We start from the raw sequence: 22,029 nt of genomic DNA on the forward strand, positions 1-22,029 counted from the left end.
CAACAGGGACCTGGGTTCGCAGCCCATCAGGAACCTTTTGTGTCGAGTTTGCACGTTCTCCCTGTGCTTGTGTGGGTTTTCTCCAGGTACTCTGGTTTCCTCCCACAGTCCAAAAACATGTATGTCAGGTTGATTGGTGACTCTAAATTGCCCATAGGAGTGAGTGTGAGTGTGTGAGGTTGTTTGTCTCTATGTGGTCCTGTGATGGACTGGTGACCTGTCCAGGGTGGACCCCTGCCTTTCACCCAAAGAGAGCTGGGATAGGCTCCAGCAGGTCCCTGTGACCCTGGTTAGGAATAAGTGGGTATAGATGATGGATGGATTGTATTGCTTTTTCTTTTAAAAAAAAAAAAAAAAAAGATTTCCTAGTTGTGACTTTGCGTCTAATTTATTTGCTGGACAACTTTGTGTATCATTTTTGACTTATTGTTAAATTGTATTCCTTTTGTATATTATGGTATATAATTGTATAGTGTGGTTTCGCCTGTTTGACTTACTAATTCTGACTCATCATAAATATTTGGCATGCAGAACTTTTAATCACTGCATTTCTCCTCAGCAGAGCCCTGCATGTGTTTCAGCTTTATTTTGCAGCTGAAACCGGAAGCCTGTTGTTGTGCTGTGGCTGGTGTTTATCATGACGGTGTCGTCGAAGCGGGACTCTTGGATAACTCAGCTGACAGTCGGGGTGGGTTGGTCGGCTTAGTTGTCTGAACACTTTCGTTTAGTAGCTCAGTCATCGATTTCCTTGTATTCAGCGCTCTGACCTCCGGGAGCTCAGATCCTTTATGATCCCAACCAAAATCCAAGAAAATAAAACTCTGGCGAGACCATGCTGAGATCATCCAAAGCCACACTCTGTCTTTGTTTGTTGACTGTGCTTTGGGAAAACTGCTTTGCTTTAGGTAAGTAACCAGCGCAAACTACGACACTTTCGTTTCTGTGTCTGCAGCCATGACTTGGCCATTTCTGCCAGTCGCACTTAGCTCGGCTGGATATTAACTCCGCTCTAATCCGAGGGTAAACGCTACAGAACAAGTGGAGGCAGCTACAAAACAAGTAGTTGGCGAACTTGTTAGTGCTTTGACAAGGTTCCCATCCCCCAGTGAGGCTGCATGGTGCCACCCTATATCCTGAGAGGACAAACGAGTTGCACACTCGTCCATAACCCTGCAGCTTGGTGCGTGCCCTGTGATAACATCTGCGCGCAGCTCTCACATTAACATGGATTTCCAACATTATTGGGTGGTAAACAAGCCCGACTTGTGCAGTTAGTACTCTACAGCGAAGCTGCAATATGACTTAGTTTTTGTTTTGAAAAGTCTGTGTACATAGTTTTCTGTACAGTAAGAATCTGTTTACTGTAACCACCCGTAACTATTTACCTAAGTTATTTTTAAATAGTGGGTGGACTGGCAAGACCAAAGTACTTGAGTAAGAATATAGAAAGCAGGTATTTAAATGCATGTAATGCGTTATATTTGATATACATATCTATATATATAGTTTAATATATTCCTTGATTGAACTTGGCAAACATTTTTTTTTTTTTAAAGAAATTTATCCTGCATTATTTAACTACTTATCTGGGATTTTGCTTTTCAATCAGTCTCAGTTCCAAATATTTTTGTTTTTTTGGCCTGCATTTGCCTAAAAAGACAAAGTCAGTAATCATATTAAACAGGAAGTTCATTGCAGAGGCCTTTATACGTCCTGATACTAACAAAAAGCTTGTTATAGTGTTTTGTACAGGCTATATATTCTTTCTTACACACATGATGTAAGAAAGAAAACATCACAAGGTAGAGGTAAAAGAAATAAAATGGTGCCAAATAAAAGCTACAGATACAGATGTGTAAATAAGTTTAGTCAAGCATTTGTTTTTAAATGGAGGTTTTTGCTGTCTGTGTCCATTGTCACAGGTGAGGATGCCTTCACCATCCAGCACTCCAGCACAGGGAAGTGCATGGTCAGAGAGGATTCAGCAGACTTAAGACTCACCACCTGTGACCCAAACAGCAGGTCCCAGCTGTTTAAATGGGGCTCAGGTCACCGTCTCTTCCATGTGGCCACATCCCTCTGCTTGGCATTGGATGTCCCCACCAAGAGAGTGTCCCTGGTTGACTGTGGCAGCAACCTCCTGTCTTGGCACTGCCGGGAAGGGGTTGTTTACACTGTTTATCAGATGGGCCTGGCAGTTAATGAAGGCAATGTTGTAGCCAAAGGGGACACTAGTGATACTTGGCTAAGAGGAGAATCTCAGGACAACATCTGCCAGAGGCCATACAGTGGTGAGTAGGGTTTCCTTCCTCTTATCTGAAGGAGAAAATGGTTACACAGGTCTCAGCAGTCCATCATAGACTAATGCTTGAGAAAGTTGTCACTCAAAGAATGAAAGTACTGTTAAATGCATTTTGTGGTGAGTGTAGCACATTAAATTCTGTCAGTGGATCCACTTTCTGAATCAAATGTGAATTAACTCCAGCTTTCATTACACCCACATATTATCTCTGCTAGCTTTTGTGTCACATGACCAAACAGCTTTTAAGCTGGACTGGACTGGACTGGAGGTTGGCTGATCATCTGACCGTCCCTGAATCAGATGATGTGTGTGCAGTATTTGAGTTTTCAGCCTATAAACTGTATCTTTTAATGACCTGGGGAATTCCTTCTTCTTGTGAGTGCAATTGGTCTGCATGGTGTGGTGAAACTTAAAAGGTTTCACTTTTTGTTTGACGAATAATAGTACCTTGAATATGTATGCTGTGTTATGTATGCTGAAAATTTCCCACACATGGAAATTTTCTACAAATCGATAGTGGATGTTTGACTGTGGGATAATTTTAGGTGTGTGGCATTGTTTATTATTTGTAAGATCTATGATAGTATTAAAGTACAGTTACCCTTCTTTGAATAATTCAATTACAATCAATTTGTTTATTGCTAATAATCCAAAAATTAAAAGTAATTTTAAAAAATTATAACTTGTTTAAATGTGTATCCAGACGACCCAGATATGCTGTATAATTTTTTTTCTAATGGAACATTTTGGCTCGTCTTAACTGAAACTATCAGTAACTGTCTTTCTGCCTTTGAAACAATAACTTCACACTGTCACGTTTCATGATTTGATTTTCTGCAGCAAAATTATTTAAATTTCTTCTTCATCTATGTTTTATTTTCTCAGTGTACAATGTTGTTTCTCCTTCATCACGTTTATTTACCAATATGTTAGTTCTGATGTAGGTTTAGGGTGAAAATAGTGTTACATGTCTCTCATCATTTGCGGTTGCACTAATGCTGCACTACATCATTTCATGCCTTCTGTCTTCATGGTTTGCTTTTCTTTCTTTTTCTTCACCTTTGTTGTCTAGCAGTGTTTCAAAAGAAAGTGGTTACTTTCATATTAGTTCGTTTTGGGTTAATTTTAGTGACATCTCTTAGACATTTTTGTGTTTATTTTGAAAAAAAAAAAAAGAAGTGGTTTGGTGTATGAAGCAACAACATGTCAAGTTTCACTTTCAACATGTCTTTATCAGGATCTTGTAATAGGTCTTTTATTTTATTCTTTGCTCATGTGTCCTCTGTGCAGTTGTCCACACCATCAATGGGAACTCTAACGGCAAACCTTGTGAGTTCCCCTTCAAATACAATGGCAGCTGGCATCACGGATGCCTTCCTGATGCTGATTTCCCTGGACTGTCCTGGTGTGCCACATCCTCCAACTATGACACAGACAAAAAGAAAGGACACTGTCTAACGCCTGGCATGTTGTATTTTATTTTTTAAATATCATCATTACTTTCATTATTTAAAAAACCTTTTACTTGATATGGCTGGATATTTTCCAGCACCACTTTAGTATATTTTTCTCAGTAATTAAATTTATATATATAAAATTCACACAAACACACACTCAGACTCATATTATATCTTTGATGTTGCAGAGAAAGGTTGCCAGACTCTGTTTGCTGGGCCGGAAGGGGAATTCTGCTATGAGTTTGTTTCAAATGCTGCAGTGACCTGGCAAGAAGCTTTGCATTCATGTCGTAGTCAGGGTGCTGATCTGCTGAGTGTATCTCAGCCTGATGATCTCCATTCCCAAACTGGTAAGACTTGCTTATTACGACTACACTTTCTTTCTCTTTTTTGTGGACAAGATGGCATAAACACCAGTAGTCTTGCTGGATTCAGCATCAACGTAAAATGTTCTAACGTGACAACGGTGCCTGATTTATAACCCTTAACATGTTGTCTTACATTGTAATGATTTTAAAAGAAAATGACTACAAATAAAAACTATTCTAAAATGTTAGCTAGCCTGTGACAATCCTAGAAGCAATATTTATAATGGCTATTGAGAACTTCAAAAGAAATGGTTTCATTATGAGAGCAGCTGCTTCCCCCTCTCTGTGTGTAGCAAACTGTTTTAACATCCCATATATTTGGGTTTGTGTACACGTGTGAGATCTTAGGAACATATTAAGTGTCATCTTGTGATTATTATCCTTACCTAACCCGTTATGTCTGGAACATCACATGGCTTACGCTCAAAATATCATATGTTCTAACAGTAACACTGTTAGCTGTGTAAGAGCACAATTGTTTCTGCTGCTTTGTTGCATTTGTGACATTTTGGTCACTTATTTGTTTTGGTTGAAAACCACATCAATGTGTGACTCGTGCACCAGCGATTCCCTTGAACAGGCCGACTGTTCTTCCATCAGGGACATTTAAAGCGGCCACTTCTTGATGGATTTTGAATTTTCATGGATTGCACCAGCACACACTTGAGACTCTTGACAGTTTATTGTTACAGTTGGGGCTTTACTCCTCTCCTCATGAGTTACTTTAGTATCTATCTCTATATGTGTTAATGTTTTATTATGTTCTTTTTCTAGATATAAAATGTAGACTTACCTCTTTTTTTTTTTTTTTTTTCCTTGTTTGTTACTTGTCCCCTGTGCTGCATTGTTGCATTATGCAGTATTAGACGGCCTGGAGAGAATGCCTGAGCGGATGTGGATCGGCTTACACCAGTTAGACCCAACTCAGGGTTGGCAGTGGTCAGATGGCTCTCCGCTCTCCATTCTGCGCTGGGAAACAGGCAATGATGATTATATTATTTCTTCTCGTCTATCCCCTGTATTACCTCTGAATCTTGGCTCCATTTTCTGAGTATAACTGTGTAAATGTGTGAGTGTTAGATTTTTTTAAAAGTAGTTCCACTTTAAATTTTCATCCTTCCCTCTGCAGCTTCCCTCTGATGATGATAAATTGTGAGATATAAACACATGGAGCCTTAAAGCTCCACTGTCCCAGTTTAAAAAAAAAAAAAAAAAAAAAAACACACACACCAAACACCAAAACCTGCATCCTGTTATGAGTTGCTGCTGTTTCTGCCGTTCCACGACTCTGTGTCAGTCAGAGAAACAATGAGGCCAGTGTTGTAAAGAAAGTCATTGTGCTTAGTTATTGGACACAGTGTGGCACTGGGATTGTTAGTATTGCTGAATAACCTATTAATAATACTGAATGGAAGTCTTTATAAAGCCTGCTAGCTATTATAATGTGGTTGCTGTTTTTTTTTTTTTATTTTTTTTTTTTTATTATTTCTCAAAGGGAAGGTGTTGTTCTTACACTGAACGTCATCTGGCCTTCTGCCGATACAAGTTCTTTGTAGTTACTATTATGTACAGCTTGTCAGTGTTGCAACTAACAGCACTATATTTATTATTTTGTATTAAACCTCTGTGTAGAACACAGTTGATAAATGACTGCAGAAAAAGGCCCATAGGTAGATGCCAGTCCTTTGCTCTGCCGTCTCTGTCGGTACAGTATTTGAGTTTTATTATTTCATGTGTGTGGGAATGTGTTTGACAGGAATGCCACCCACCTACACATTACTTGAGTCAGACTGTGGAGTCCTGAACTCAAAGGAGAACTTCGAATCTGAGATGTGCAACAAAAAGCTGCCATATGTCTGCAAGAAGAGGGTCAACGCATCTCACACAGAAACCACAGGTAGGTTAGATGCTGCCCCCATCTGCCTGAATTTCTTCCTATCATATCATATAATTGTAATATTCTGATGTTTTGCAGGTGCATGGTCACAAACTGATGAGTAAAATTTATGGAGCTAGATTTCTTTTACTCACTGAAAGGCACAAATGTAATGGTGGCACTAGAGGAAAATTCAGGGACTCACCAATGTCATTTGAATTTATCTTCTGCAGCAAGTTTTACAGCGGTCTATCCAAAAATCAGTATTTCATTGATGAGGTGACTGACTGTGCGACCATGTCATTATATTAAACAACAAAGCTTCTGATCTAGTCACTTGTTTTGGAGGAGAACTAGAATCAGGGAGTTTTCAGCGTCCTCTTGTTTTCTTCAATGTTTTTCTGTTCTGGAGGTGAAGCCCTCCTTTGTTATTCTCTTCTTTCACCCTATCAAACAAGTTGTCTTTATTCAAACTGAGGGTCTAACAATGGACAGGGGCACACGTTGTGCAGGTTGCAAAGGCATTTTAGTGAAATCTATGACCTCGCCTCCCCTCACAACCTCCGTCTGTCCTGCTCACTGTCTTCAGACCCTTTCAGATATACAGAAACAGTGTGTGAGGGAGAGTGGGTGCCATGGAACGGCTGGTGTTACAAGTTAGTGAAGGACCAGCCTCGAAACTTCACAGATGCTCAGCAGCACTGTAACAAAGTGGAGGGAGGAGGCTCCCTGGCCAGCTTCCACGCCATTGACCACAAAGAGTTGATCAGCACAAATTTCCATGCAGGTAAATCTTTCATGTTTAGGTTTTTTACGTACTATTTTACTTGGTGATTGAATTTGATTTGAAACATTTTGTGATGTTCTTATTTGTGTTACGATTCATCAGATGGCAAGTTATTGGATGTATGGATCGGGCTGAAAGGTATCACCATGAACCCTACTAACTTCATGTGGATTGACCAGACTCCGGTCACTTTCACCTACTGGGGCCCAAATGAGCCAGTCCAGCCCACTCAGGACACCAGCTGTGTCTTCTACTTTGGAGAGGTATGGGAGTATGCATTTTTTGTGTGACCCCACCTATTGTATCCAGCCTTTTTATGTGGGCTGTTTGTGTGTGCTGTTTTGTGATCTTGTGTAGAAGTTTGTTTATATGAGGCTTGCACAATAAAATGTGTCTCTGTTCTCCAGTCTCATGGCTGGCGGGTTGGGAACTGCACACAGAAGCTACCTTTTATGTGTCAGAAGAAAGGACAGGTCAATGAATCAGTGACACAGACAGGATGTCGCTTTGAGGATGTAAGTATTGTTTACATGACCCAACTACATGGTAAAGCCTGCAGTGTTTTGCATTACTTTGTGAATATACCTCACTCTAATATAGCCCTGATCTTTTACTTTGCACTGGTCATTTGTTCATTTACATGTATATTTAGAAGAGATGTCTGTCCTTCCACGCCAACATCTTTGCAAAACCTGCATGTATACATTAGCAACAATGATGAAATTGTGACAAAGAAGATAGAAAGAAGTGGCCATACAGTGGTGTATTTTGAGGATTACTTGCTGTCGGTGCCAGATTCACATTTGGTCAGCTTTATTTTTTTAGTCATAAAATGGTTAAAGGCAGATCTGTGGTTGTACTAGCACCTACTGGTGGAAATGAACACACATTTGAATGTAGAAATGAGTGTCAGTTGACTGTGATGATGAAAGAAACATGAATACTGATGTAACTGCAGAGCACTGCATGGCAGAGGAATGGATACCTATCAGAACTGGGATTATAAACCAAAATGACAGATTGGTTCACATTTAATTGTAATTATAAATGTAGTTTAAACGCTCACTGCAGTCAATCCCCTCAGGGCTGGAGGAGACACGGCAACTCCTGTTATCAAGTTAACACCAAAGAAGTATCCTTCAAAGATCGATGTAACATCACTATAAGAAACAGGTAGGAGTTTGTTCAGATGCTGACCCTACTATTCCATCATAAAATACAAAATACATTGCCCTTCACTCAGGTCACTCGTTTTTGACTCCCCATAAGAATACTTTTGAGTTCAATAGGCGATATCTAATTGCTTCTTTTATACAATTTCATCTGTTATTTCTATGTGTGAACAAAGAACATTCACTCATATTTGACTGTGTTTTCCAGGTTTGAGCAGGCCTTTATCAGTCGCCTGCTTGGAGAGAAGATCAGCAGGCAACCACAGTATTTTTGGATCGGGCTCCAGGACATTAAAAACACAGGAGAATACCATTGGCTGAGCCAGAATGGGTCCCTGAGCGCCATTACATACACCAACTGGGGCTGGTTTGAACCAAGTTAGTAAAAAAGCACACTGCTTTAGCTGCTGTCATAACCTAATGCCGCAGTAGCAACGACTGGACTAGGCATGTCAAAAGACTTATGGTTAATGTAGTATTATAGTGTGCTGTATGTAATTCTGAACTTCTAGGCTTTCCTCAGATTTACTAGGTAATACAGAATAAAATGTCATGTATTTCAACACCCAATGTTTAAAATATAGGAATCTGGTTGAAAATCTGAAAAGTCTCCCTTAAACGACCTAAAAATAGAAAATACTTCTAAAAATCTTCTATATGAAGTGTAATTATGACAGGATCCTTCTAACAGTGTATATAACTTACATGTGTATTCTAGGTCAGCATGGAGGTTGTGCCGTCATTTCTACTGCACAACCCCTGGGCAAGTGGGAGGTGAAGAACTGTACCATATTTAAGGCTGGCACCATTTGTAGACAAGACCTCACTCCGCCTCCGACCCCAGAACCAGAACCAAACCTCAACGAAACTTGCCCCAATGGATGGGTGTCCAGAGACAACATCACATACTGCTACAAGGTGTGTACAAGCGACTGTCTTTCACCCCCTGTGGTCATGTAGTCGTTTCCCACATTTAGAGCCATAGATGTTTGGCAAAGGCAAGTTGCATTGTGGGTAAAATAGATGCATGGTTTTGACAAGTGAGAAGAATGCATACAAAAAAGATCAATTTTGTTTAATGTGAGTCTGGCAGACAGTGCTGCTAAATCAGTGGAATTAATTTTACAAAGGACGTTTAGAAACTGTAGAAACAGATCACCAGTGACTCAGAACTAAACACAAACCCAACCTTGGCAAAAAGAGCAAAACCGTGACATACTGTAGGTGTGTTGTATAAGGTAAAGGTAAGCATTTACTGAAGCTGATCTGCACTGGACCAACCAAAACAATGATCTGTCTTGTGTTATTTCCATTCTTATTGTTATGGTATCTTAATTGCATGAACTGACATCTAAATTAGCTGTTGTTACAATCTCCTCTGGTCTGTTAGTTTACTGGTATGGCTTTGGCAGCTCTTATGATGTGTCATTTCACCTTGTTAGGTGTTTCATGAGGAAAGGCTGAGCAGGAAGCGTTCCTGGGCAGAGGCTGAGAGGTTCTGTCATGCTCTGGGAGCCAGCCTGCCCAGCTTCACAAATATTGATGAGATGAGGGCCCTGAACAGCATCATGAGAGAAACCATCAGGTATTCACACGTACACAGAAGTACTGTATGTTTCCCTTTTTTATTGTGTTACTGTTTATTTCATAATATTCTGACATGAGCAAATCAAATTTGAGTATCACTTCTGCCTTTATACACACAATTCATGTAAAAGAGGGTGAGTGGGGCATTTGTGATCAGACTGGTACTATCAGTCCGGAGTCCAGCATCTTTAAACATACTGCACTTCACCTGAACGTTAAAACAAACACATACCATCTTCTGACTCACATTCCACACTAGTTCACTGAGTGGATAAGTTCATTTTAGTTCATTTTAAGCCTTTATATCTAAGTATAAAATGCCACCATCCTTTTAAGGTTCCTCATTACTTAAAGCTACAATTTGCAGCTCTTGAGTATCACCAGTATAAATTCTTGATCTGAATTAAAACCTGCCAGTTAGAAGACCAAGCCTTGCTCAAAAACATTTAGAAGAGAGTGTGTCTGCACTGCTGCTAGGCCGGTCAGTGAGTGTGGGTCACAGGAGAAAATATTTCTAAAGCACTTGAAAAAAGTTGTGTACTGAAGGTTTAAGGGAGGTTTTGAGGTTTACTGACTGATGGTGATTTGCTCTTTTTTGCAGTGATGATCGATACTTCTGGGTTGGCCTGAACAGGAGAAACCCAGCCGACCGCTCCTGGCAGTGGAGCGATGGGCGACCTGTGAGTAGAGTATATAGTATGGTGCTACAACCACAGCCCTCAAAACAATAGGAGTTATGTCTTTGCAGGATGAAATTGCTTTTTTAATGTACTTTATTTCCTAGAACATAATCCTGTAGCTGAAACTGCACCTTCATTTATCTCAAGCATCCTGTGTCTGCTTAGGATAGACTTCCTGCTCCATATTGCATTCATTTCTTTTTACCACAACAGGTATCTTTGGATGTTTTACACCAAGACTTTCATGAAGATGATGCATACAGTCGGGACTGCACTGCTTTCAAGGTGGGCTTGGTAGATTTATGTTACTTCAAGGGAGATTTATTCTTCATTTCCATAACCAGTTATATGTTTTCTAATACCTAGTCTAATAGTTTGTCTTTATGCATTTTGTTCAACATTTTCTTTTCATGTTGGAGTTATATGATCTTCTTATGCATACTGTACAGATTGAGCTGTGACATACTGTACTGACTGAGCCATTTGCTCATCTGTTTGTGGGAGTCATGAGAAGTGCTCATGTCATTTCATTCCTACATGCTTCTTCAAACAAAATTCCCCCGAAGATAGCCAGACAAAAAAAATTGGTTCTGCTTTATTTTTCACATCACGAAGACACGTGAATTATTATTGATCTTTGTGATTGTAATATATGTGTTATATTTTGTTTGAGTGCACAGGAGTGCCAGTTAATTCTGTCCTGCTGTTTCCCTCTATTTAAGAAATATTTTTATTTCACCACCCCAGACCCTTATCTTTGCTCTTATTTAGTAGTACCAGTTGTCAGTAAGTGATGGCAACACAGAGACATTCTTCTCAGAAACTAAAGGAAGCATCAAGATCTGTAAAGCCACAGGCATGAAACTTCTTCCTTGTTTATTCCTGATCATATTTGTGCAAATTGTGTGTCCTCATTAGACAATGAAGAGCACTTTGAAACACCTGCTTGTGTTTCTGATCCATGACTTACTTCCCATATCTTTCTACCCAACACCATTTCACTGCGATGCCAGACTGGAATGGGTCTGCCAAATACCCCGCGGTAAGACTACGCGTATAAGCACTAGTGTTGTAGTTTATGTGTGTAGTAAACATTGTTTTTTTTTTTTGTTTGTTTTGTAAATGTTTTGTAATGTAGTAAAGAAAGAGATTTCTCCACAGGTGATTTAAAACCATTAGATATAAATCTCCTGGAATGCAACCTAAGCCTTTTATTTGTGTGCATTGTGCTTTTGGTTACATTATACCTCTAACTCACTTCTTTGTTAATGCTTCAACAGGAAAAACACCAAAGATCCCAGACTGGTACAATCCTGGTAATGACCCCATCTTTCTAGAATCTGTGCTTAAAGGCTAAAGAAATAAATAGCTAGCAAGCTCAGCAAGTCATAATGTGTCAAGTTCAGCAAAAATCTAAATGTTTAATTTCTAATTCATGTCTTTGTGTATTAATTCATCCGTTGCTTTTCTACTGGTTATCTGGGTCCAAACATAAACAGATTATGAGGCAATGGACATGGACAAGTAAATGTCCTCCAACTCCTCCTACATAGGACGCGAAGAAAGAGACACAAAATGATGTGGTTGCATCATTTAAAGTCATTTTGTGCCTTATTGTGGTCATTTAATATATTTGTGGGATAATCCTTTAACTGAGCTTTTTAAAACAAATATTAACAGCTATGCATTACAAAGGCTGACTGTAAGGTGGCCTGTTGTCCTGTTCAATAATCCCATACATGAATCCAGATATAATTATATTGCTATTGCTTTTTTTGAAAGATTTAAATAAATCTTCTAAGTTTGCACAATGCAGAACATCTGTAATAGGATGCGTGTCTGATTTATTCCTGATTTCTGATTCTGTCTGTTCTGTCCTTTTAGGTGGACACCATGAGACGTCCATCTTTATAGATGGAGCAGAGTTTTGGTTTATTGAGGAGCCTAAACTAACTTTTGAGGAGGCACAGCTCTTTTGTAATGCGAATGACAGCAAACTGGCTACACCACGTAGCCCCAATGCTGCATCAAAGATACAGCAGTACATAAAAACTGTAAGTGACAGACAGTACATAGTCATGCAATTATGCCATCAAACCCAGACTAACCAGCTATCCTTTTTAAACAAGAACCATGTGGGTTTTAAATGTGCACATCATTTCTTACACTTGTGCTATTGTGTTTTTGATTTATAAACGCTAAGACGACATCATTTACCAGCCTCCAAAGTCTTTATATGTCGAGTATAGCTGACAGTCCCAATCCCATGTAAAAAAAAAAAATTTATTTTGAAACAGGCAGTCAAATCTTGCATAAAGCAGTAACATCATCGTCTCATGGGCAGAGCAGATGGTCACACTGAGTCAGACAGCAGCCTGCAACAACCCACATTAGCCTTCCCAAAGTCTCGCCCTTATTGGACAAGTACAAACACGTCTTGTTCTTAAATGAGTTACTAAATAAATATTCATTGTCGGCTGTGCTGCTGGTGCTGGTGTGGTCAAAATCACCTTTAACACACTGTTTGTCTCTGATTCCCTATGGTGTGTGTAACATATGACATTCCCCTGTGGCTGGCTGAGACAAAAAAAGACCTTTGCTGCTTTTTTCCCATAAACCTCTTCATTGTAAAAATACTAAGCTATTAGCAGTGTATTTGAAAACAAATTGACTAAATGTGGTTTCAGTTAGAATTCCAATAAGCTTGAATTCCATCTGTCTGTTTTGTTGCAGTTTGCCCTGTTTATATATTTGTCTGCCCTCCGGCATCAGTAGTTGATTTGTCGAGGCGTGCGACTGGAAAAATTCTTTCCACAAGCTTCTGGTCATGGAAAGTGTTTCATACAGAATACAGCTGGAAAGAGTCAAACAGTACAATAGGAACTAGATAATACAAAGGAATACACAATGTAAAGTGAAACCTAATTTGGCCTCCAAACTAACCACTAAAATATACAAACATCAGTGTCATAAAAACTTTGTGGCAGGAATTCACCAGCAAATGTTTTTTTTTAAATGTAAAATAGAACTTGTCTCTGCCTCTGCTGCATCAATTTTAAAGCCTGATTCTAAATGCTTCATGATACCAAATATTTATTCAATTTCACAATCCATTGTTCCTTCCAGTGTTTTTCATTGCTTTCTTGATGAATGTCCTTATGATTACTGTTTTTTTTTTGTTTTTTTTTCTACATTCAAGTGGTAATAAAATTGACTATAATTATTTTATTATGTGGCACTTAAGCTTACATATTTTGAACAGATGTCCAGCTCTTCCGGGCAAAACTGGTGGATCGATTTGAGAGAGCCTTGGCGGACTTTTCCCATGACGTAAGGCAGCTCATACACACTCATATGCTGTTCATGTTGTGTGTGGTAAAGTGTTATGTATGTATGTTAACTGAAAAAAAATGTTTGTTCTAGATACACCCAGATGTTCGTCTATCATTCAGTTTTCCTGGGCAGATGTACCTCCATCAATCATGAAAGAATCTTTCCCGGTGAGTAACATTTTAATACTTCAACACAACTGAGCATTAAATTTACCAGACTTTTTGGACTTAAAAACCAACTTCTGAATCAATCAGCAAAAGAAAACCATCCATATTGAATAAGTTACAATATATATTAGTATTTCTTTGCATATGTTTTGTAGTGTTTAAAAGTCCTAATAAACATAGCTATGGATGCTTTTTGTAAACTTTTTTCTTTTACTTTTTTTTTTTAATTGGAATAACTTGCAACATTTACATTACATTTGTTTCAAACTATGTAACATAGAAATACTTTGTCTTTTAGAATGTTGTCTAGAGTAGCATGAAACGGTATAGTAAAAATTTGAAAATACCAATCTCACTCCTTTTAAAAGAGCAAAAATCTCTTATACACCTGACTTGATTTTATCCATATTAGGCACACCTACAGTCTTTCATTATTACTATGCAAATTTACTCTTCTATATGTACTTGTAGACCATGAACGCAGTTGCTCACAGCGGTTGTCCTTTGTGTGCGAAAAACACAACATCACGTCAGTGGAGATAAACCCTCTGGAGCCTCAGCCTGGAGGACTGCCCTGTGGAAAAGCCTTTCTACCGTTCAGAAATAAGGTCTGTGAATTTATCTGCATTTTAGACACTGCATGACAGTTTAAAAAAAAAAAGACTCTTGTAGCTGTGGTCTTTTCCTTGCAACCCTAGAATGATTATGTTAGACTGTTAATGCCATGAGAGATTAGAGTAATAATAAATGTTCTTTAAAGGAACGTCTTCCTACCTAAGTGACTGAGATAATCTGCACTTAAATTGTCTGACGATGCTAAATTCTGAATTTTTATGTGGCATGTGCTCACTGTACATCTGGACAGTACTACACTATAGCACAATAACATAGGACCTTAGATGAATAAGGGTCCTGTTCATCTCATTGCTCAAGTGATTGTGATGTTTTTTTTCAGTGCTACACAGTGATGCAGAACAGCATAGCTATGACATCCAAACAAGCCAATGAGAAATGCCTGTCAGTGAAAGGAACCCTTGTCACTATAACAGATCAGGTGGAGCAAGGTAAGGACCATTATTTAGGTTGATGTTTAATGAACAAGACAAGCTTGTTAATGTAGCTATCATGATGCAGTTTATGCAAAATATGTTGTGTTATAATGTTCTTATATGTGCTGGTCAAATACGAAAGATTTTTAATAGGAATAGTAAACTCAAAAAATGGTTTTACTATATGTGTTTGTATTTTAGACTTCATCACCACGCTTTTGCCAGAAATGACAGGCAAGCAAACAATATGGATTGGTCTGAAAATCAGCCACAGTTTGCCTGAATGGGTGGACAAGTCTCCAGTTAACTATCTCAACTTCAACCACCTGATTCTGGGCAAGCACAGGAATGTAATTATCAATGTAAGTTCTGCTTCATTTCTTTTTTGCATTAAAGGGGAACTTCACCAATTTTTGTTATGTGATGTTACTTGCAGCTGCATTGTGTTGTGGCTGAGGGCTACAGGTCGTTTGTTAGTGGAGTTAAAGTGTCAGTAATAAAGTTGTGGGTAACGTAGGCACTAGGCTTTGGCAAGGAAGAAGTGTAAGAACTGTATGATTTCACAATGTAATTTGTGGTTTGTGTTTTTATTCCATAGGTATTAGATCCAGAAAGCAATGATTTGTGTGTGTTTCTGATAAATAACCCAAACTCTGCCATGCTGGGTACCTGGGACTATTCTTTATGCGGAGAACATCAACAATTGGGCATTTGTCAACACTATGCAGGTAAACTACTACATCGACCACTTAATACTACTTAATTATCCAGATTTTATCGCAAACTGAAAATGAATTTATTTGCTTGATCTGGCATAAGATTTAAGGTTTTATTAACTATACACTTATATGGTAACCCTGGAAGAGATATTTAAAAGGGTAATAAATAATACATGACTTAAACCTCAATCTTTTTTTGAGGCTGCCCACCCAGGGGGTGAGATTCTGGACTGCAGTTCAGATTGGACAGGGACCTTTGGTGCATGTCATTCCCTACCTCACTCTCTGCTTTTGAAAAAGTTTTTTTTTAAAATCCACCTCTTCTTTCAACCATATGGTGAAATTCTTTTAATACTCATTTCAGATAAAGTAGAGGAGCCCCACGTCCCAACTGAGCCCTTCCACATCAATAACCACACCTTCATGCTGCTTGCTAAAAATCTCACTTGGTTTGAGGCTTTAGAGCAGTGCAGTAGTAAAAACATGGGCCTGGCCAGTGTGGCTGACACCTTGATCCAGTCCACCCTCACTGTGCATGTGAGCCGTGCGCAGACACCCATGTGGATCGGCCTCTTTAGTGAAGATGTAAGTGCACCAAAGAAGCCTTTGTTTGAATAAATTATTTGTCCAAGATTGATTTTCTTTCATTTGGTGCTCAGGATGGGATCCACTATCGCTGGACAGACCACAGTCACACTGTATTCAGCCGCTGGTCTTCTGATGTCACCAGTGGCTCGTGTGTCTACCTGGATACCGATGGCTTCTGGAAAGCCACCGAGTGCGAGGAGACGCTAGGGGGCGCTATCTGCCACAAACCACATGGTGAGAGAGGATTTCTTTTTTTTTTTTCAAGAAAACTGAGGGACTTCACTCTTTGGATATTCACTCAGAAATTTTGCCAACAACCTTTTTTTTCAGGGGAGGGGGTGGGGTGTTTGTACAGTATGATGACAAAGAACTTGTGTGAATCTTAAAAGGGCTTATAGGCTTATACCTGTGCCAAATCTAGCTCTAAATGTTCAGACCATGGGGCTGAATGATGTAGTGTTTGTAATTACAGCCCTGCTGGTAAGTTTTCTGTGGTAACAGGATGTAGAGTGTCCTGTAGAGGACATTTAGAAACGTTTTCTTTAGCATGGCTGTAAAACAGCACAGGCCATGCCGTGAGTGTGTGTGCGCCTGGTGTTACTCACACTGTGGGTTTGAAACCTGTTTACACACTCACACTGTAGTGACTCGGCCTTCCTCATGGGAGAGAGATGTTAAGTCTCAAGGAAATTAATGTAAGTCGATGTAAAGTCCCCATGAGAAAGGAAAACACTTATCTACAGCACAGTACCTAAATAAATATGCTTATTAATTACAGAAGAGATAATCACCACACCAGAGGATGTTGCAGTAAAGTGCCCCCATAAGATCAATGGTCCAAACTGGATCCCCTTCAAGAGCAACTGTTACGCCTTCCAGCTGGTCCCCTCTAGATGGGAACACGTTAACCAGGGACATATTCTCGATACCTGCAAAAAACTTCGTAAGAATTTTACAAAATGGGGTACATGTAGTAAGGTGGAGTTTTGCAGATGTTGGAAATGTTGGTAGTGATGATGCATTTATCTTTCAGATGCAAAAGCAGACATCCTAACTGTCCGCAGTGTAGAGGAGAATGAGTTTATCAGGCAGCAGCTTTTACCATTTAAAAACTTGGTCCAGTTTGTATGGCTGGGGCTGTTTATGGATAACAACGGTTGGTATCTTGTTACTTTGACTATAAATCTTTATTAGTAGATGTATCGGTAGTCACTATACGTAGTTACTTCTATGAAATTTTGTGTCAATTTGTTTTCAGTTTTTTTTTTTTTTTTTTTTTTCAATTGAATACAGAGATCCTGAAATTAAAAACTGTTATTGTATTGGCACATAGAGATTTTTATTATTTTATTTAATGGGTGTATTCTGCCAGGCTAATATTCAGTTTGTTTTCCCTGTAGATAACCAGATGAAATGGTATGATGGCACAAATGTCCAATATTCCAACTGGGCAAAGGGGAGACCTAATGTAACTGGACCGTTCTTGGCTGGTCTCACTGTTAAAGGAACCTGGTTTGTCATTTCAAATCAAAAGCTATTTCAAGAGTTCAAACAAGAAACCATTGTGACCTGCAAACTGGACAATGGTTGGTGTATCACACTTTTCATCATAGTTCATACTTTCCAAGTCTGATAATATTTCATGTTTAAAAAAATCTTGATCTCAATCCTCCTCTCCTAAGAAAACAAACAGGAATACAACCGGTCATCCAGGGATTTTCAGCATTATGGCAACTTAACTTATGAGGTTGTGACCCATAAATTGAATTGGTACCAGGCTCTGCAAGAGTGTGGGCAGCGAGGCGGCCACCTGGCAAGCATCCATGACCTCCAGCACGACGCACATGTGAAACTCATTGTCAAGACAGATGGCTTCCCACTATGGATTGGACTATCGGACCAGGATGTAAGAATTTTGCTTAACCAAAGTCTGAGCAAAAAATATTTTAAAATTAGCTCATAATTGAGATTTTCAGACAGTGACCACATCCCAAATGTATCTCATGTGGATTTCTTCACCAGGTGGGACCAGATAATTTTGCTAACATGGCAACCTCTCTCCCTGTGCAGGTTAGTGGTTCAGCCTATGAATGGTCTGACGGAACGACATTTGACTACAAAGCCACCATCACAGATTCACAGGAGTATTCCAGCTCAATGAAACAGACCAGTTGTGTTTTTGTAAACTCCACCGGAGCCTGGGTGAAGACCAGCTGTAATACATTGGTAGATGGTGCCATCTGTTACACCACCACCATCACCACCGCTTCCCAGAGTAAGACAGCTGCAGTTTTATATAACTTATATAAAAGTGATGTAGCTACCTCTGACTTATTTTGTGTTGGAGTGGCATTGACCGTTGTCTTGTTATGAATCAGGAGCCAGACCACATGTTGCCCCAGAGGCCAATCACTGCCCTCAGAACAACGGCATGTCCAAGTGGGTGCAACATCAAGATCATTGTTACGCCTTCGACATGAGCTTCTACAATTACAGTGTCTACAGCATGGAGCACGCAAAGAGCATCTGTCAGAGCATAGGTCAGTTATGATTTGTCTTATGAAAGGTTATAATTAATATTCATCTGAGGCAGCAGTCCAGCAAGTTCTTTTTTTTTTCTCTTTCTGACAGATGCTCAACTGCTGACCATAAAAACCAAAGAGGAGAATGACTTTGTTTTAAAGTACATGTCTGATGACCCTCTTGTCACAAGTCGTGTATGGCTCGACCTAAACCTTAATACTCAAGGTAAACTCCATTATTTAAATTAGAAGCAACATTATTAACTTGGATTTAGCTGAGTGCTCTGAGTAATAGTAGTATTAGAATAAAAATGTTAAGAAATAGAGAAACTACATTGCGATTAGGCTGCGTTTAGTGTTTAGCCTGTGGCAGAAAGCAGACTACAAACTCTGACTCAAACAGAAAAATGTCACCAACGTTTGCTTCAGTAGATTGTAGACCGTGACCAGGATCCTCTGCTGATTGTCGTTAAAACCACACAACTAATATATCAAATGTGTAATGTCACATGTATTATTCACAGTGGCAAACCCACAAAGAATTATTCCCCTGACTCTGCAGTCTCCGTCACTGGGGATTTCACTGTCTTTCAGTTCATGATATTTTGGCTTTGGTGCCTGCAGCTTTTACAGTTTGGTTCACTGTTACTGCCCTCATTGTTTTTAGCAGCTGCAAACAGCTTTTTTTAGCCCCAAAAACAGCTCTGATAATTCTATCCAGCGTCAAAGGGCTTGTTGATATTTTGTTTCTGAGACTTTACCATTATCATCTTCTTGTTCTTCCTCTCAGGTAAGCCTGTGTCATGGCAGGATGGCTCAGCTCTGGTTTATTCGAACTGGAAGTCTGAGGCTACTGGGAAGAAGTGGGAGCCTCTCTGTGCCGTCATGATGTCAGGAGATGAAGGAAAATGGAATTCGGTCAACTGCAAGACAAGCTACAGTCGTGTTGTCTGCAAAACTGAAGCAAGTGAGTATCACAGCTACATTCAAGGAATAGTTATATTTTAATTCTTCATTCGCTAACTTCATGAGAGACAGATGAGAAAATAAGATTCCACTGTCATATCAGTATGGTTAATTTGTATCTGCAGCTGAGCTAATCCTCAGCTCGTTAGATCAGCTTACCACAAAGACGCGCAAGCAACTAGTTTGGCTCTGTCCAAAGATAATCAGTTCCAAGGCAACCAAACAAAAAAAAACAACTGGTGAATTGTGTTTGTTCTTTAGGTTTTAAATGGACTAAACAAAAAATGTGAATTAGTGGCCTTTGGAGGTAATGTAAGGTAGTTTCTTTCCACATACCTCTTCAGTTCACCTATTTCTCTTGTACTAAGCTAAACTAACTGGCTTCTCACTGACATTTCATATTTTCTTCACAAATATGAGAGCGGCACCAGTTGTCTCATTTAATTCTTGCCAAGAAAGCAAATAAGCATATTTGAGAATTCATCTCAGCATCTAAAGGTCATCAAAGGTCCTGTAAGTTAAATGACAGCAATGATGATTTTGTTACAGCCCAAAGAAACATTCTTTAACTGACTTTGTCTTACAGAGCATTTGAGCTCAAACATGACTGGCTAACCTTACTTTTGGTCCACAGGGTCTGCGGGCTCTCCTGTAGCTCTGGGTTTTTTCATTGTGCTTCTCATCGCTCTCCTTTTGGCTGTTGGCTTCATCATCTATAAGAAAAAAAGATCCCACTTCACTTCTACTGTCCGCTACAAGAGGACCTTTGATGAATCAGACACCACCAGTATTATAACAGATGCTGACTGAGCTTGCTTAAGTAATCAGCCTCAGGGAGTATTGATGTGCCTGTGTGCATTTAAGAACTTTTCAGAAAGAGCAGATGCAGCCTTTCCCCTTTTTAAATTATTTATTTATCCTGCTCAAGCCAGCACATTTTCTAGAACTGTGGAAAGCTGTACGTATTGTCTGAGATTTGTGAATATCTAGAAATTCAAGTTGTTAATTTGGATTATTTTCCTGTGGTACACACCTGGGCTAATTCTATCTGGTGAATATTGATCACTGACAGTGTTTTTAATGTGTTTTGTAAAATAATTTAGAGGAGTATTCAACATGACAAAAGCTGTTTTAACACTCCCATTTGGGCTTACATGGTTAATGTAATGCACTTAATGTATGACACCAAACTATCACACACAAAATGTGCAATTACTGTTTTATATTTATCATTTTTACAGTCTATACCAAATTCATTATTATCCACCTTTGGAAGGTTGGATTTCCACATGTTGAACAAAAAACCAATACATTAATCAACTTTTAAAAGAACAGTCTGCCTAAAAATACAGTAAAACTAAGTTTTCCTTGACTTTTAAGTGTTATATAGCCAGATAATGTCTCCTTTAGATATTAAACACTGTTTGTAAATCTTATGTAAATGCTTCACTATGTTTGATGAGAAACTTTGCTGCTTAGTTTTTTTTAGGATTTCAACAAATTCAGCAATAGATTGTCTGCATTCAGGTCGAGAAGTGTTTTTAGATGGACTGTACCTTTTGGAAACAAACATGGATGAAAATCACTCTCCGCTGGATAGGGTTTTTAATTTTTTATTTACAGATTCTGTTTACCTATAAATAGCTAACAATAGCAAAATAGTTTTCATTGTACTAATTGGCTTTAAAAGTGTGGATCATAGTTAAAATGAAGTGGACGCTTGTTTATAATTTTATTTTTGTAGATCTTCTTTACTATGCACTTAACTACTGAGCAAGAATGCACTTTAATATGCTATGGAGAAATAAACTGTTTAGGCACAGTAAGGTTTAGAGGGTTTTTAAAAATATTGAAATTGCACTGGTGTTTGCTGCAAATGGTTTATAAATATGTGATGTTTGTGTTAAAATTAACCAAAGAGGAGCTGACTCGTTTGAATGTTAAGCCTGAACTTTTCTTTCTTTGTGGAAGTGGCTCATTACAGCTTGATAACCCATTATTAGTTGTAAACCAAATGGTAGAGTTTCCCCACCACTCCCAAACAGATCTGTCAACTCAAATAAGGTACAGTACCCTTTCAATAAAATTTCCTGTCTTCCAAGCCTTTTTTATCTGGACACATGCAATGTGAAGTAAACCTTTATCTTTATATGCAGTTTGTATGACTTAAATTGATTCCATCTCTTCTGTATGTAGTCAGTACTTGTGTCACATGTTTTGTGAAGGGAAACTCCACTTGCATGTATGTCACCTTCACTTGATACTTACATTTAGCACAGTAATAGTAGTGGTGCAGTGGTAATCATGGCAGGAGGTTCTGGGTTTAAATCCTGCTCAAGACTGGGATGTGTCCCCCCCCCCCCCCCCCCAGTTACTTCAGCTTTCTCCCAGTCCACAAAACTCCAACACATGCAGATTGATGTTAGACTACTTGGTGACAAAATTACCTGTAGGTC

General features: G+C 39.0%; 1 protein-coding gene across 1 annotated transcript; it reads left to right on the forward strand.

The window, feature by feature from the left end:
* Positions 1-655: 655 nt before the first annotated feature.
* Positions 656-21,758, forward strand: ly75 (lymphocyte antigen 75). Its single transcript, XM_026319602.2, has 35 exons — positions 656-905; positions 1,923-2,291; positions 3,593-3,766; positions 3,948-4,109; positions 4,988-5,107; positions 5,884-6,024; positions 6,593-6,790; positions 6,893-7,053; positions 7,198-7,305; positions 7,875-7,963; positions 8,171-8,340; positions 8,681-8,880; positions 9,405-9,547; positions 10,151-10,229; positions 10,443-10,514; positions 11,148-11,271; positions 11,510-11,545; positions 12,114-12,283; positions 13,492-13,559; positions 13,653-13,729; positions 14,201-14,337; positions 14,685-14,793; positions 14,980-15,140; positions 15,377-15,506; positions 15,862-16,082; positions 16,157-16,319; positions 16,864-17,028; positions 17,119-17,241; positions 17,486-17,671; positions 17,768-17,991; positions 18,156-18,360; positions 18,464-18,625; positions 18,717-18,833; positions 19,398-19,574; positions 20,208-21,758. Exons 1-35 carry the CDS (start codon positions 833-835, stop codon positions 20,381-20,383), a joined length of 5,190 nt encoding a protein of 1,729 aa, XP_026175387.1. The 5' UTR covers positions 656-832; the 3' UTR covers positions 20,384-21,758.
* Positions 21,759-22,029: the final 271 nt, after the last annotated feature.

Source organism: Mastacembelus armatus, chromosome 3, assembly GCF_900324485.2.
Source record: "Mastacembelus armatus chromosome 3, fMasArm1.2, whole genome shotgun sequence".
Lineage (NCBI taxonomy): Eukaryota > Metazoa > Chordata > Actinopteri > Synbranchiformes > Mastacembelidae > Mastacembelus > Mastacembelus armatus.